We start from the raw sequence: 17,794 nt of genomic DNA, 5'->3' as shown, positions 1-17,794 counted from the left end.
TTCCTGAAACCTTCTGGCGGATTAAAACTGTGTGCCGAACTTAGGCGCGAAACTGGAATCCGTGCCTTTCGTCCTGTTCCATCAACTGATCCATCAAAGAATGACTCACGACCTACCTTCACGCTTTACTTCTACCAGGTTCTCGGTTCCTTATTTTACAGACGTTCTCCCGCACATCTTGCGACACTAGCACTCCTGGAAGAAAGGATATTGGAAGACATATCTTAGCCACAACCTGGGGTTTGTTTCCAGAATGCATTCTGAAAGCATAATTCCTGTCTGTATGGCGATACGGACGGTTACTTGACGGTGACGGATCATCTTTTATCTTTCCATTTCTCTGTTTTCCTAAACATGTTCAAATCCATAAAGAAAAAAGTTTTTAACGAAAACCTCTCACAGTTTAAGCCTCGAAGTAATGAGAATGAGACATGCCGAAACATCACACTGCTATCTGGCTGAGTACTCGTGAGCATTTCAACAGGAGTACTCAAGGTGCATTTAAAAAATACGGGAATTTTTCTTTTTCGAGAGTAATTTCATTTATCTTTGTACTTCAATATTATGCCTTTCAAAATAGTCCCCGTTAAATAGGCCATTGCTTTTTCCGAGCTCCGAAAGACTTCTGGAAGCGTTCGATGGATTTTGGGTCTCTCAGCAATGCGTAAAGTGCACTGGCCTAAGCTGTCGCCAGCCCACCAGTCGGTAAGGATGTAGCACTAAGATTGATAGTGGGCGCTGGATGAAGCGTGTATCACGAGAGAGGCCAGAGACACACCGACAAGCAGCGCGCCGCCAACACCCTCTCGACAGGATGTATTTAGGCTGCCGCCGCGGCCGCGGCTGTCCGGGGGGCCTCACTGACTCACTAGCTCACACTCCAGTTTGGCATCTGTCAGTTAGTTGCAGTGCTGGCTGTCTTCACGTCTCAGGTTACGACAGTACATAGCGACCAGACTAGCGAGACTAAAGATTGTATTATCATGATTACTGACATTGTCTGCAAGAGGACTGTTCAAATGGTTCAAATGGCTCTGAGCACTATGGGACTCAACTGCTGAGGTCATTAGTCCCCTAGAACTTAGAACTAGTTAAACCTAACTAACCTAAGGACATCACAAACATCCATGCCCGAGGCAGGATTCGAACCTGCGACCGTAGCGGTCTTGCGGTAAGAGGACTGTTACTGATGAGCTTGTACCACGAACATGGACTCTATTCAAGATGTAAATAAAGAACTGTGTTAATCCACGTGTGCATTTTGTATGTAGAACGAGGATATCGGCCACCAGTAACAACATCCTCTCCCTTGCTTCCTATGGAACAAGACTCTACATAAAAAATACTGTCTGTTCCTGCAAAGCGATAACTCCTTAAGGGATTCTTTATTTTTAGAAATATAAAAGAAGTCACATAGGCCATTTCTGGCGAATGTGGATGTTGGAACATCATTACAGTACTATTTTTGGCCAAAAATTCACAGACAGTTATGAAGTGTAAGCAGGTTCTTTATCATGCTGCCAAAGCCATGAATTATTTCGCCACAAATCGGGACATTTTTTCGATTTTTTCACGTTAACAGCCTTGAACTTTTAAGGAGTACTTGTTATTGATCGTTAGACTTACTGGCAAGAAATCAATGCATTATCAAAGAACACGGCGAGCGTGAAGTTAACTTGTCGAGCTTTTTCCGGTTTTAGTGATCCTAAAGTACTCCACTGGGACGATTTATCTTTAGTTTCGATGTCATATGCGTGGTTATATGTTTCAGCAACTGTTATGGCAAGTTTTAACAACTCTGCGTCGTCATCGCTTTACCTAGGATTCCTCAGCAACTTTTACTCACCGTTTTTTTTTTCGAAATTCAACAAATTTAGAACTAATTTTGCTGTCACACGTTCCATACCAGAAACAACAGAAACCATTTCTTGGAAACAGCCATCTGATGTGAAAGCATCAGCAGCGACTTCTCTGTTTGTGATCCAGCGACAGTTCGTAATCATTTCTTTCATTTTTTTCCCCTGATTTCATCGGTTGATAGTGTTGTGAGTCGTCGATGGCGCTCGTCCTCTTCAACATTTTCACGGATTTCTTCGAAAATCTTATACAAATGTTGCTTTAGACATGGCAGACTACAAAAAAAAATCAATATTTAACTTTTCTAAAACTAATATGCCGTAGTCTATTCCGTTCTTGTAGCAGAATTTAATACAAATTCCCTCATCCATTTTTATAAAGATCTCACCATTTACTCGCGGATTGAAACGCGTACTGTACATATAGTGATCACATTTCTTATTCAGCCCTCCCTCTCTACCCAGATCTTTCTGACCACTCTCTCCGTCCATTCCCTACTCCTCCCTCTCCATCTCCTGCTCTTCCTGTCTTTTTCCATCTCCTCTTGCCCCCCTCTCTCTTAATCTCATCCTCCTGCTCCTCCTCCTCCCCCTATCTCTGTCCATCCCTCTATCTGTCACCCTCATGTTCCTTTTTCATCTGCCCACCATTCCCCTCCATGTTGCGCCTGCCTCTTATATCTAAACCCTCATCCCCCTCTCTCTTTGACCGTCTCGCCCTCCCCCTTTCTCTCTGTCAGTCCCCTCCTACCGCTTCTCTCGGTCCATCAGCACCATCTCCTCGCTCTGTCTATCTTCTCCTCCACCTCTTCCTGACCATATTCACCCTCTCTAACCCTCTCCCACAACCACACAACAACTAAAAAGTCGTACATATTGGGCTAACTCAACTCGTATGCACGGTAAATATATCTTCACAGAAACAAAGTTTTACTTTGGAGTTACTTTAGTGAAGGGCTTGTGCAGCGGCGCAGTTGGCGGACCTACCCTTCTTGGTGTGGAGGTCGAGGTCCGGGTCGGCCAGCACGGCGCACCCCGGGCTGGGCTGCAGGGGCGCGAACGGCGATCCCCCGGCTGGGTACCTGCAACGCACGGCGAGCAAGCGCTTTACCAGAGCCAACCTTTTACAAAATACTAAATATGCTCCTGCACCTCATCAGACACAATGGTTAGTAGTGGTAAAAGTTGCCCTTCAACATGCATCGTACGGTGGCGTGAGTAGTATAGGAGGTGCGGCTAGAAAAAAACCGGACTGATGCTGGAAAAAACATTTATTTACAATTATTTACAATTTCATGTTATCTCCTTCAACGCACTCTCCTCCTCGGTCTCTACACCGCTCCATACGAATTTTCCACTGTTCATAGCAATGCTGCAGATCATTTTCGGTAAGTCCATACATTACTTCCGTCGCTTTTTCTTTTACTGCTTCAACAGTCTCAAATCTAGTTCCTTTCAAAGCTGACTTGACTTTAGGGAAAATAAAAAAGTCACAGGGGGCCAAATCAGGTGAGTAGGGTGGATGATCTAAGATGGGAATGTTGTGTTTTGCCAAAAACGTCTTCACTGACAACGCACTGTGAGCTGGGGCATTGTCTTGGTGAAGGATCCATGACTTTTTTCTCCACAAATCGTTCCGTTTTCTCCGTACTCGCTCACGTAGGGTAGCCAGGACGCTAATGTAGTAATGCTGATTCACTGTTTGTCCCTCTGGTACCCAATCAATGTGCACAATCCCTTTGATGTCAAAAAAAACCAATCATCATTGCCTTGAATTTCGATTTTGACATTCGTGCTTTTTTTTGTCGTGGAGAACCAGGAGTTTTCCAATGCATCGATTGGCGTTTAGTTTCGGGATCTTAAGTAAAAAACCACATTTTGTAAGAAGGTGGGATCACTTTCAATGTTTTCCAGGATGTCAGAACAAATCATTCTTCGGCGTTACTTCTGTTCAATTGTGAGACACTTTGGAACCATTTTTGAACACACTTTATTCATGTTGAAATTTTCATGAAGAATCTGCCTAACACTTTCCTTGTCAACTCCTGTTAACTCAGACACTGCTCTGATTGTTAAACGGCGATCTTGTCGAACAAGTTTACCGATTTTTTCAATGTTTGCATCAGTTTTTGCTGACAATGGTCTGCCAGTGCGAGTGTCATCACTGGTGTCTTCGCGGCCATCTTTAAATCGTTTAAACCACTCAAACACTTGTGTTCGCGATAAACAATCATCGCCGTACACTTGTTGTAACATTACAAACGTTCCACTTGCAGATTTTCCTAGTTTGAAACAAAATTTGATGTTAACACGCTGTCCTTTCTGTACACTCAACATTTTCAGACGCACAGACAAAACGTCAACTACTTAAAACAGACGCCACGGGCAGACTGAGTGCAGGAGGCAGATGAAACTCGAGCAGTAGGCGGAGCGAGAGTCACGTGACAGGCCATGCGACTTTCAGCCTTATTGCATTCGTTTTATTGTTTCACCAGTACTAGTCCGGTTTTTCTCTAGCCACACCTCGTACACGATGAAGCGCCAAAGAAACTGGTATAGGCATGCGTATTCAAATACAGAGATACGTAAACAGGCAACATACGGCGCTGCGGTCGGCAACGCCTATAGGAGACAATAAGTGTCCGGCGCAGTTGTTGGATCAATTACTGCTGCTACAATGGCAAATTATCAAGGTTTAAGTGGGTTTGAACGCGGAGTTAGTCGACGCACGAGCGATGGAACACAGCATCTCCAAGGTAGCGATGAGGTGGCGATTTTCCCGTACAAGGATTTCACGAGTGTACCGTGAATATCAGGAATCCTGTAAAACATCGAATCTCGGACATCGCTGCAGTCGGAAAAAGATCCGACATCAGCGGGACCAATGACGACTGAAGAGAATCGTTAAATGTGACAGAAGTGCAGCCCTTCCGCAAATTTGTGCAGATTTCAATGATGGGGCATCAGCAAGTGTCAGCGTGCGAAACATTCAACGAAACATCATCGATATGGGCTTTCGGAGCTGAAGGCCCACTCGTGTACCTGAGCCGGCCGAAGTGGCCGTGCGGTTAAAGGCGCTGCAGTCTGGAACCGCAAGACCGCTACGGTCGCAGGTTCGAATCCTGCCTCGGGCATGGATGTTTGTGATGTCCTTAGGTTAGTTAGGTTTAACTAGTTCTAAGTTCTAGGGGACTAATGACCTCAGCAGTTGAGTCCCATAGTGCTCAGAGCCATCACTCGTGTACCTCTGACGATTGCACAACACAAAGCTTCACGCCTTGGTAGGATCGGGGTTAATACACAAACAAGAGATGCTTCGTGAACTGAAATTCCAATACCTGTTGAGAAAGTATAGACAGCTGGCATTTTCGGCTGACTGCAGAACAGTCATACTGGCGCCAGTGTGCATTTCACGTAAGAACTGCAAAGACAAGATAAGAGAAGTTAGGGCTCGTTCAGACGTACATAGATAGTAGGTTTTTCCTTCACCCCATCTGTGAGTGGAAGAAGAAAGGGAATTGGTGGCGGTGCAAGGTGCACTCCGCCATGCACTGTATGGTAGCTTGAGACGTAGACGTGATGGGGAAGAGCACAAGTTCTCCCTCAGCCTGAAGAACAAGCTACCTCAGGTTCTGGGTACGCCTATCAGATACGGCATCGAGACCACTGAGGCGCTGTGGAGAGTGGGATTCCGCTTACACTGCGTTTACAGGCACCGACAAATCCGTTTTACCATGGGCTTTTTCCCAATATCGCCTGTGGTCTGTTACGTAAATGCTTTATCACCGATTCGACAGTGACAACCGGTTTTCGATTCATGTAACACTCTACCGCAACTGAATCGTGCTTGGCAAGCCAGGATACTACTTTCTTATGAAATGTTTCCTTACGCAAACAAAGTGATTTTGTCTGGAGCAAGGAAAAGAATTACGGGATTGGCCTCTGACTATGGTAGACTGCCACATCAGTCTAAGTGCAGCATTCTTTACTGGAGTTGACTGCTGCAGCAAGCGCTGGTCTACTGTGGTGGGGTCGACTGCTGCAGAAGTTTTGAGACATCAGCACGTTTAGCGTTTAGCTGCCGGGTGGTGATGCTGGCGTCATTGACAAAGATCTTTTGTCCTCATCTTGAAATAGGTGCATCCCCCTTGGAACGCATTTCCGACATGTCCATATAACCTTTCTTGCTCCTTATCGTCTGAGACAGCCAACGGTCTTGCCACGGTGGTAACATCGGTTCCCGTCAGATCACCGAAGTTAAACTCTGTCGAGTCTGGCTAGCACTTTCATAGGTCACCGTCTGGGTCTGCCAAATGCTGTTGGCGAACAGGCTGCACTCAGCGCTTGTGAGGTCAATTGAGGAGCTACTTCATTGAGGTGTAGTGGCACTGGTCACGAAAACTGACAACGGCCGGGACAGCGGTGTGTTGACCACACGCCCCTTCGTCTGAGGATGACACGGCGGCCGATCGGTACCGTTAGGCCTTCATGGCCTGTTTGGATGGTGTTTGATTTTATTTTTTATCTTCTGGTGGATCGTTCCAGCATTTTGTCCCCATTTAGCAATATCACACTGCATATACAGGGTGTAATGGCTATAACTGCAGATATTTGTATTGGCGACTGAGGACTGAGTACTGCACAACAATACATCAGTATTTACGTCATCTGCAGACTACAAATTATAGATATTACAAGTCGTGCGTTTTTACACTACTGGCCAAAAACGAAGAAGAAATGCAGATGATAAACGGGTATTCATTTGGACAAGTATATTGTACTAGAACTGACATGTGATTACATTTTCAGGCAATTTGGGTACATAGATCCTGAGAAATAAGGAAGCAAGAACAACCACCTCTGGCCGTAATAACGGACTTGATACGCCTGGGCGTTGACTCAAACAGAGCTTGGATGGCGTGTATAGGTACAGCTGCCAATGCAACTTGAACACGATACCACAGTTCATCAAGAGTAGTGACCGGCGTATTGTGACGAGCCAGATGCTCGGCCACTGTTGACCAGACGTTTTCAGTTGGTCAGAGATCTGGAGAATGTGCTGGCCAGGGCAGCAGTCGAACATTTTTTGTATCCAGAAAGGCCCGTACAGGACCTCCAACGTGCGGTCGTGCATTATACTGTGAAATATAGGGTTTTGCAGGGATCGAATGAAGGGTTGGCTCAAATGGCTCTGAGCACTATGGAACTTAACATCTCTGGTCATCAGTCGCCTAGAACTTAGAACTACTTAAACCTAACGAACCTAAGGACATCATACACATCCATGCCCGAGGCAGGATTCGAACCTGCGACCGTAGCGGTCACGCGGCTCCAGACTGAAGCGCCTAGAACCGCACGGCCACAGCGGCCGGCAATGAAGGGTAGAGCCACGGGTCGTAACACATCTGAAATGTAACGTCCAATGTTCAAAGTGCTGTCACTGCGAACAAGAGGTGACCGAGACGTGTAACCAATGGCAACCCATACCATCACGCAAGGTGATACGCCAGTATGGCGATGACGAATACACGCTTCCAATGTGCGTTCACCGCGATGTCGCCAAACACGGATGCGACCACTTGATGCTGTAAACACAACTTGGATTCATCCGAAAAAATGACGTTTTGCCATTCGTGCACCCAGGTTCGTCGTCGAGTACACTATCGCAGGCGCTCCTGACTGTGATGCAGCGTCAGGGGTAACCGCAGCCGTGTTCTCCGAGCTGATAGTCCATGCTGCTGCAAACATTGTCGAACTGTTCGTGCAGATGGTTGTCGTCTTGCAAACGTCCCCATCTGTTGACGCAGGGGTCGAGACGTGTCTGCACGATCCGTTACAGCCATGCGGATAAGATGCCTGTCATCTCGACTGCTAGTGATAAGAGGCCGTTGGGACCCAGCACGGCGTTCCGTATTATCCTCCTGAACCCACCGATTCCATATTCTGCTAACAGTCTTTGTATCTCGACCAACGCGAGTAGCAATATGGCGATACGATAAACGATAATCGCGATAGGCTACAATCCGACCTGTATCAAAGTCGGAAACGTGATGGTACGCATTTCTCCTCCTTACACGAGACATCACAACAACGTTTTACCAGGCAACGCCGGTCAACTGCTGCTTGTGTATGAGAAATCAGTTGGAAACTTTCCTCATGTCAGCACGTTGTACGTGTCGCCGCCGGCGGCAACCTTGTGTGAATGCTTTGAAAAGTTAATCTGCATATGACAGCATCTTCTTCCTGACGGTTAAATATCGCGTCTGTAGCACGTCATCTTCGTGGTGTAGCAATTTTAATGGCCAGTAGTATAGATTGGTTAGTACCTCCAAGTATGTGTGGCACGCCGTTAATGCTTGTTTTCCCCTTGCCGGGTAGTCAGGTGTTGAAGTGAGAACGCCAAACAGTTCATCTAAACTGACAGACGTCGTTCACTTCGTGGCCTAGTTGCGGCTGTGCAGAAGATATCAGCTCGTTAAGTTTATGACGTGTTTGAGGGAAGACGTTCGATAAGGAGAAGAAACGACAAATACATGATGTGTGTGCGTATTACGGCACCACATATAAAAAAATCTGCACTTACAAGCATCACACCCTGTATAGCCCGTCGAACAAACTTATTGGTAACCTCAAGTTCATTGTGTCGACCGAAAGCGAGCAGTGAATTTCCAACAGTCTTAGAAAACCGATATTTGATCGGACTGGTAAAATTTAGTCAAACCTTAAGATGTAAACACCTCAGCGAAAATCGGTATCTGTTTAGTGTATGTCAGAGTGAGAGAGAGAGAGAGAGAGAGAGCGAGAGAGAGAGAGAGAGAGAGAGAGAGAGAGGGAGGGAGGAGGGAGGGAGGGAGGGAGAGAGAGAGAGAGAGAGAGAGAGAGAGAGAGAGAGAGAGAGGGAGGGAGAGAAAGAGGGTGGGGGGAGGGAGGGAGGGAGGGAGGGAGAGGGAGCGAGGGAGGGAGGGAGGAGAGGGAGAGAGGGAGGGAGGGAGGTAGGGAGGGAGGGAGAGAGAGGAGGTGAGGGAGGGAGGGAGGGAGAGAGAGGGAGTGAGGGAGGGAGGGAGGGAGGGAGAGAGGAGAGCGGAGGGAGGAAGGGAGGGAGGGAAAGAGAGGGAGCGAGGGCGGGGGAGGGAGAGAGAGGTAGCGAGGGAGGGAGGGAGAGAGAGGGAGCGAGGGAGGGAGGGAGAGAGAGAAGGGAGGGAGGGAGGGAGCGAGAGAGAGAGAGAGAGAGGGAGGTAGGGTGACAGGGAGGGAGAGAGAGAGAGAGAGAGAGAGAGAGAGTGAGAAGAGAGGAGAGGGGAGGGGGTGGAGAGAGAGTGATGGGGGGAGAGGCACTCACCAGGGGGAGGGCGACGGCCGCGGCCAGGCTGGCTGGCCGTTGAGGACCCCGCAGCTTGTCGTAGACGGCGTCCTGCGGGGGGCGGGCGGCGGCTGCTGCTGCTGTTGCTGCTGCTGTGCTGCTCCTTCTGCGAGGCCAGGTTGCGCAGCACGCGGTTTATGGACGAAACCTGCGGGCACACCGGACACTGCTGCTCAGGCACATAGGTGGGGGAGCGGGTCACAGCCCGGTCTGGGTTGTGGTGGGGTGCCCAGAAAAGCAAACACCCTAAAGTTAGGCGGACTACATATGGCATTGGGCTGTGAGTGTGTAAACCTGTGAAATGTACAGTGCTGGAAATATTTATTACAACGCCATGAATTACTTCGTCTTTTGCAGCAGTTTGCTTCAGGTTACACCAGTCCCATTGTTGCTAACCTTTGCTGACATATTCTTGCCGTAATAATCTGACTTCTTCACGCATGTTTTCCAAAAATGCACTACTCTTTGTTGTTGTCGTTTGGTTTTACAATGAAACCAGTGTTTATACTGCCATTTTGAGTTGAGACTTTGCAGTGAGAAGATGGGCAGGTCAGGTGAATTAACGCCAGAAAAGAAAGCTGCTATACTCGCTTATTCGTGTGTTGGCCTCAGGACCAGAGAGATAGCCTCTAAGACGGGATTCAATCAGTCTACGATTTCGAGGTTACTGAAAAAATACTTGGAAAAAAGGAAATGTTGATCGTGAGAAAGAAAGAGGTCGGAAAAGAGCGTCTACTGCCGAACAGGACAGGGTATTGAAAAGGCTTTCGCTCAACGATCGTCGCATATCATCAACTGAACTAAAGCGAGACTGGGTAGAGATGTGCGACATCTCAGTAACCTGTAGAACTGTAAGAAATAGACTACTGGAGGCTGGACTCTCAGCCTGTTGTCCAAGAAGGAAGCCTTTATTGACCAACATAATGCGACAACAGCGACTACAATGGGCAAAGGCACATGTGACATGGACACCAGAGAAGTGGAACAAAGTAATCTTTGCAGACGAGTCCAAATTTAATCTGCATGGCTCAGTTGGAAAAGTGTTCGTGGGTCGAAGAAAAGGTGAAGAATTTTTGCCGCCATGCATACAGTCAAACACCCACAAGGACAGATTGTCTGAGGATGCATTTTCAGTCACGGAGCAGGTCGTCTGGACTTCATCAATGGCACTGTCAATGCAGATGCCTCCATAAGCATCCTTGAAAGGAAGCTTTCGCCAACCATTGGAGACCAGTTTGGAGATGTTTCCAATTGCATTTTTCAGAATGACTCCGCTCCTTGCCATAGAGCTTTGAAGGTAAGTCCTATGACTAATATTTGTAACAAACACGAAGCAGATTACTTTCTTGGTTAATTATCACGTAGTTATACATTTCTTTTCTTCGACAAAATGTGGTTCGAGTATTAGATTGACCTGGAAACAGTCCTGATCTCAATCCTATTGAGAACTATTGGAAGGTATGTGAAATGCTGTCACCAAAAAGAAGCCACAGAATAAGTGGGGGGTGTTGGAGACCATTGTGCGGGTGTCGTTTCATGAACTGAGTGAGGAGTACATTAAAAAGTTAATTATTTCAATGCCTTCATGATGCAAGCAGTGATTAACGTGCGTGTTGGAGAAACAATGTATTAAATGCAACAGTGTGTTCATATGAGGCAATACAGACACTGAAATCCATCAGTGTTATAACATTAATATGCAGTGTTTCTTCCAACATTATTATTCATATTTCAGAATAGCAAACAAAATAGCTGACATATTCACTTATACTCACTTTTCATGAAAGTGTTAAATTATAAAAAACAAACATTTTTATAGAAACAAAAATTAAGAATGAAAACAAATTGACAAAAATTATTCTGTATATTCATTTCTGATAGAAATCAAGACAAATCAGGCAAATTTAGCTCAGTTATTCAATGTTTGTAAAAAAAATTGTTAAATGTAAGAGGTGATGCAATAAATATTTCCACCACTGTAGCAGAAACGTATGTTTGTATATCTGTTTGAGTGTACTGCGTGTCCCCGTCAGTCCGAAGACTGGTCTGATTCAGGTCTCCACGATATTCTACGCTACGCAAACCTTTTCAGTTCTGCATGACAACTGAAACCTGCATTCCTTGACCATGTTTACTATAGTCAAACTTTGACCCCCCTCTATACACTGTACCCCTATCCCCATCCATTTCACTCCATTACCTATTTAATGTCCCAGGATATATCCATCCGATGTATCTCTTTGCTCCCCATTATTCTTATGCAATGACACATTTAAAAAACTTCTCTTTTGTTTTTGTCTGTGCTACACTCAAAACAAATACTATCAGCAAAAACTTCCTACAAGTCAAATTTACGTAATTTAATTTTTTTTAGCGACAATGGAATATAGTCGAATTAAATCAGGTGATGCTGAGGGAATTACATTAGGAAATGAGACGCTTAAAGTAGTAAATGAGTTTTGTTATCTGAGAAGCAACATAACTGATGATGGTCGAAGTAGAGAGGATATAAGATGTAGACTGGCTATGGCAAGGAAACCGTTTCTGAAAAAGAGAAATTTTTTAACATCGAATGTAGATTTAAGTGTCAGGAAGACTTTTCTGAAAGTATTTGTACGCAGTGTAGTTGTCTATGGAAGTAAAACATGGACGATAAGTAGTTTAGACAGGAAGAGAATAGAAACTATCGAAACTAGGCGCTACAGAAGAATGCTGAAGATTGGACGGGTAGATCACGTAACTAATGAAGAGGTACTGAATAGAATTGGGGAGAAGAGGAATTTGTGGCACAACTCGACAAAAAGAAGGGATCGGTTGGTAGGACATGTTCTGAGGCATCAAGAGATCACAAATTTAGCATTGGAGGGCAGCGTGGAGGGTAAAAATCGTAGAGGGAGACCAAGAGATGAAACACTAAGCAGATTCAGAAGGATGTAGGTTGCAATAGTTACTCGGAGATGATGAGGCTTGCAGATAGAATAGCGTGGAGAGCGGCACCAAACCAGTCTCTGGACTGAAGACAACAACAACAACAGCGACCCAAACAAATCAGCCTTTCGTAATGCTGAAGTCGGTTTCGACCAGCCGGTGGTGCTCTTCAGACTGTCAATAGGTAATTATTTACAGACACTCTGAAGATGATCGCTGGTTGGACTACACCGGTTACGGCATTATGATATGCTCGTGTGTTTGTACCGGGAAACATATGCACTGTCTCATCAAAAGTATCTGAACATTCCTATGTAATGCGGAATTAGGCGTTACGTGTCACAAGAGGGGGCAGGAAGAATTGTGTTATCAGTAGAGAAACAATAACGGCAGGCTGGGTGAGTCAGGAGAGCACAGTGATTTCGCACGTTAACTAGTCATTGGATATCACACGAGTAACAGATCCATTCGGGTTATTTCTACCCGTGTAAAACTGCCCAAGTTGATTGTTGGTAAGGGTAATGTGATTCTGAAATGGGCACGAGAAGGAACAAGCACATCTAAACAAATACCAGGCGGACCTCATTTACTGTCTAGCATTGTGGTGGGTGGTCCAAGAAAAAAAAAAAAAAAAAGGCATGGAATGAGTGGTAGCAGTCACTCGTGAGTTCCATAGTGCTACCATCAATCCAGCAAGGACACTGACTGTCTGTGGAGAGTTACAAAGAACGTGGTGGAACGTTGGAGCAGCTCTTCGGAAGCCACACATTTCTTCAGTCAGAGCCGTGTGCCAGTTGAAGCAGTGGAAGACAGCGACGTCACTGTACCGTGGATGACTGGAGACGAGTGATTTAGAGTGACGGATCAAACTATACCCTTCGGCAATCCGATGTAAGGATTTCTGTTCGGCGAATGTCTGGTTTTGTTACCCGTCATCATGTTCAGTGTCAACAGTGAAGTACGGATGAGGTTGTTACAGTGAAGTAAGGATGAGGGTGTTACGGTATGGGGTTGCGCTTAGGGTGTGACCCCTCATTGCGGTTAAGGAAACGCTAACTTTCCTGAGACGGACTGGCCTGCCCAGAGTCCAAACCTGAAGCCAGTGGAACACTCCTGGGATGAGTCAGAACGCCGAATCCGCTCCACACCCCAGCGTCCGACATCAGTGCCTGCACTGGTTTCAGTTCTTGAATGGGCTGCCATTTCTTCACAGATATTCAAAAATCTCATTGAAAGGAGTGTCAAGTCGTCAAAGGCAAAGTGTGGACACACACTATTGTAATGTCCACACATTAGTGTCCGTATACTTTTTGATCAGATAGTGTAAATCACTCACTCTCGGAGACATTACATCATTTTTTCTAAAATTTAAATATGTGTTCGATGCCAACATTTTAATTTTTTTCAGAAAATATTTCACTGATGCGTGTGCGTCGTATATTCTCTCTGCTTCTGCCATTGTCAGTTATTTTTCTGCACAAACAGGAGAAAATCATAAATATTCAGCTTCCCATTTCCTAATCTAATCCATCCAGTGTCAACTTTGTTAATCTGACTACACTCCATTACCCTTGTTTCAGTCTTATAGCCGGGCGTGAGCAAAACACTATCCATTCCGTGCCTTATCTTTATGTTTTCGTCGGAACGTCTCGTCGGTTTCCTTACTGCTCCTTCAATTCATCACCACGCCTCCTTGTCTGACCAAGACAAATTGTTTGTCAACTTGCCTAAACACGCTCACCAATGCGACCTGCTCAATCTACGAGCGTTGAAGGTGTGTCGACTGTCTCATTCAGTAACTGAGAAAGCCCATATTGTAGGTGTGACGGAGGCTCGACGCTTCTTCCGCAGAATCAGCAAACACAATGGAACTAGAGGTTTCTGCTCTTCTCGATGCAAGGGTAGCGGCATGCAGATCCCTACCCTCGACGCTGCATCAGACGACTAGACATACATGTTCGCACTAACAGCACGTAACAAATTGTAACGCAAGTTGCAAAAGAGTGTCAACATACACCAGAAGGAATCGCTTGCGCGAGGATGTCACTGGTCTGACTTCCCCTTACAATCCATCTAGGGCGCAACCGGGCTTTAATAGTATAAGGTAGGAAAATTATGGTTTAACGTTCCGTCAACGACAAGTCATCAGAGACGGGATTTATGCTAGGACTGAGGTAGGACTGGGAAGGAAATTGACTGTGGTCTTTCAGAGAAACCATCCTGGCATTCACATTAAACTTCTTAGAAAAATCACGGAAAACCTACACCTAAACGGCCAGACAGGAAATTCCGTCTCCGTCCTCCCACATACGAGTCCAGTCTGTTATCCCTTCGCCACTTTTTTTTCTCGGTTGTACTACTGGACATATAGACACACACACACACACACACACACACACACACACACACACACACACACACACACAGAGAGAGAGAGAGAGAGAGAGAGAGAGAGAGAGAGAGAGAGACAGATGCTAACAACAGCTGCGTAACAATTTTGATGGCTTTCATCTTAACTTAACCCTAAAACGCGGATAATGTATTTTGCGAGGGCGAAAAGAAACACCCGCTTCTGTACAATGGCGTTAGACTCGGAGAGAATCGCTTTGATGGAAGATATTTCCATCGGTGGTATTTGGACGACAAGCGGAGAAGAAGTGGTAGCGGAAAGTTTGTGATTACCAGAATCTGTCTCATTGTCCTGGGTTAAATTCAAAATTTCTCCGCAGTCTCTCATGGAGTGAGGGCATGAGTCACAGTTGATAGCGAACCCTCCGTTGGCTAGAGACATTAAGCTCGGCGGCGCCCTAACTGGTATTCGTGAGGTGTAGTATGTATTGCTGGCATCAGTTTGCACGTCCGCCTTCTCTTCCTCTACAACGCAGCCCTACATCACGACAGACATCCACACGACACAGGTGCGCATGTGACAGTTCGCAAAAGGACGGAGGAAGGCAAAAGCAAAACATCTCCTTAGGGACCCTGCCTAGGACAGCAATGTTCGATGATTTCACGTACTGCCACCCCCCCCCCCCCCAACCTCTGACTTACGGAGGAAAAAATAGATAGAAGAAAAAAAAAAGACAGTCTGCACCAAGAACCATATATACATCGTCAAAGTACACTGACCACTAATTTTCTTTGTTGACAAATTTGTGACATTTAAAATAATAGCATATAAATAATAAAATTATGGAGAAACAATATTAGGATAGACGTCTTGGCTTTTCCAGACAACTTGGCGATCATATGTCACGACATCCAAAAAACGCAAGAGCAAACAGAAACTCTTAAGAAAAAAGAAGGAGTGGAACTCCAGATATAGTTCGAAAAAAACAAAGAACATTTCCAGCAGAAATCTGGCGCTCACAGTTGTAAAAACTAAGTCTGGAGCAATCAAGAGAGAGTACGTAAAATACTTAGGCGAAACCATTTAGGAAACGGGCCAGGGAAATAATGGTTACGAAATTGTTACAAACTGAAAACAGCATTCAAGTTTTGAAGAGATTTCGCCAATATAAAATTCATCCCAAAAAAGCTGAACTAGGACACTAAAACAATATCACGAAACCAGAGTGTCTTTATGGGGCTGAGAAACTCATTTAAAATAAGGAGATATTGAAGAAATCCAAACGAGAGAGTAAAAAGTAATCAGGAAAATTTTAGGTTCAAATTGTGTAGAAGAATGAACGTACAGACTAAGAGAAAGTGAAGAAACTGAAAAGTTTACCTACTTGTATCAGGATATGACAAAAGAAGGCTAAAATTCTATAGGTATATTAAATGAATGGCACCAACTGAATTAGCTAGAAACTCGCATAAAGCAAAAATAGAAACAATAAAATAGAGCAGCGCAGTAAAAGAAGACTTGGAAGAAGGAGGAATGACAACTTGATATACCAGTCTAGAGGATATTTAGGCAGAAAATTCACGATTTGATAATTGGCCTGGCAGGAAAACCCAAGAAGACCGGAAGAGCTTGGTCTTTGGAGCTGAATTGAGCCCAATCTATGGGCACAAAGGGAAGCTGAAACAAAACTCTGAAAACGGCCATGTTGTATATCACGTCGCCCAGTAGGACCGATAATGATGATGATAATAATAATAATAATAATTAGTATATAAATTTCATGACCGATTTCGTTCTCTTGAAAATGAGTGCAAACACGTATGGGACGATATGTTATTCGAGCCCGCGCGCTCCTTTAACTTGACTATGCTTAGAACGCCAGCATTATACCTTTCGCCCAGCCCACCAGCAAAGGAAAGCTTCCTTCCTCACGCATATCAGCGACAGTGTCATACGTTGACTACGTAATGACTTGCACGTTCTTACGCCTGAGGCTGTTGGTAGACATCAAGGGCCCTCCAAGATAGGAAATCAGAGACGTAATGCAGAGAGCAGCAGGCAAAAGTGGTAGCGTTTAAGGTACCGGAGCTAAATAGCAAAACTACAGCCCTGAAAATTGCAGGCACTCTGGGCTTCTGATAAAGGGGAGAAGTTTCGTTTCAGAAACTTATCTCGTAACTCCGCCTGCCGCCTAGACGCTGTTGTAAGCAGTCACAGTTGAGGATGGCCAGGAAAAGGCACGTTTTAGCAGAGGCAGCAAGCTTGATAGTTGCTCCTGAGAACTGCAGCTTCAGTGGGTTTAGAGACGTTAGATGTTACTACAGCAGCCACCACTCACAAAGGTGCGAGGGCGAGGCCAAGTGATGTAAAACGCTGTTGTTGCTGGCCACAATAGGGGTGGCATTGACGCTTAGCTTTCAGGTGAACGCTGTTGCTACCAAACTGGGGGTTGTCAATGTAAAGTCCAGAAGCATCCTCATCTACCGAGAAGGCGCAGGACAGGAATCTACACTACTGGCCATTAAAATTGCTACACCAAGAAGAAATGCAGATGATAAACGGGTATTCATTGGACAAATATATTATACTAGAAACGACATGTGATTACATTTTCGCGCAATTTGGGTGCATAGATCCTGAGAAATCAGTAGCCAGAACAACCACCTCTGGCCGTAATAACGGACTTGATACGCCTGGTCATTGAGTCAAACAGAGCTTGGATTGCGTGTACAGGTACAGCTGCCCATGCAGCTTCAGCACGATACCACAGTTCATCAAGAGTAGTTACTGGCGTATTTGGACGAGCCAGTTGCTCGGCCACCATTGACTAGACGTTTCAATTGGTGACAGATCTGCAGAATGTGCTGGCCAGGGCAGCAGTCGAACATTTTCTGTATCCAGAAAGGCCCGTGCAGACCTGCAACATGCGGTCGTGCATTATCCTGCTGAAATGTAGGGTTTCGCGGGGATCGAATGAAGGGAAGACCCACGGGTCGTAACACATCTGAAATGTAACGTCCACTGCTCAAAGTGCCGTCAATGCGAACAAGAAGTGACCGAGACGTGTAATCAAGGACACCTCATACCATCTCGCAGGGTTATACGCCAGTACGGCGATGACGAATACACGCTTCCAATGTGCGTTCAACGCAATGTCGCCAAACAGGGATGCAACCATCATGACGTTGTAAACAGAACCTGGATCAATCAGAAAAAATGACGATTTGCGATTCGTGCACCCAGGTTCGTCGTTGAGTACACTATCGCAGGCGCTCCTGTCTGTGATGCAGCGTCAAGGGT

At 45.5% G+C, this 17,794-nt stretch overlaps 1 protein-coding gene across 1 annotated transcript in view; it reads right to left on the bottom strand.

Annotated features, from left to right (window-relative positions):
* Window positions 1-2,802: 2,802 nt before the first annotated feature.
* LOC124623137 (paired box protein Pax-6-like) overlaps window positions 2,803-17,794 on the bottom strand; it is a 129,852-nt gene continuing 114,860 nt past the window's right edge. The window contains 4 exon segments of the mRNA XM_047148928.1: window positions 2,803-2,938; window positions 9,196-9,242; window positions 9,244-9,274; window positions 9,276-9,364. Coding sequence (XP_047004884.1) covers window positions 2,803-2,938; window positions 9,196-9,242; window positions 9,244-9,274; window positions 9,276-9,364 — 303 coding nt within the window.

The sequence above is a fragment of the Schistocerca americana genome, chromosome 7 (assembly GCF_021461395.2).
Source record: "Schistocerca americana isolate TAMUIC-IGC-003095 chromosome 7, iqSchAmer2.1, whole genome shotgun sequence".
Lineage (NCBI taxonomy): Eukaryota > Metazoa > Arthropoda > Insecta > Orthoptera > Acrididae > Schistocerca > Schistocerca americana.
This window is presented reverse-complemented; position numbering and strand designations above follow the sequence as displayed.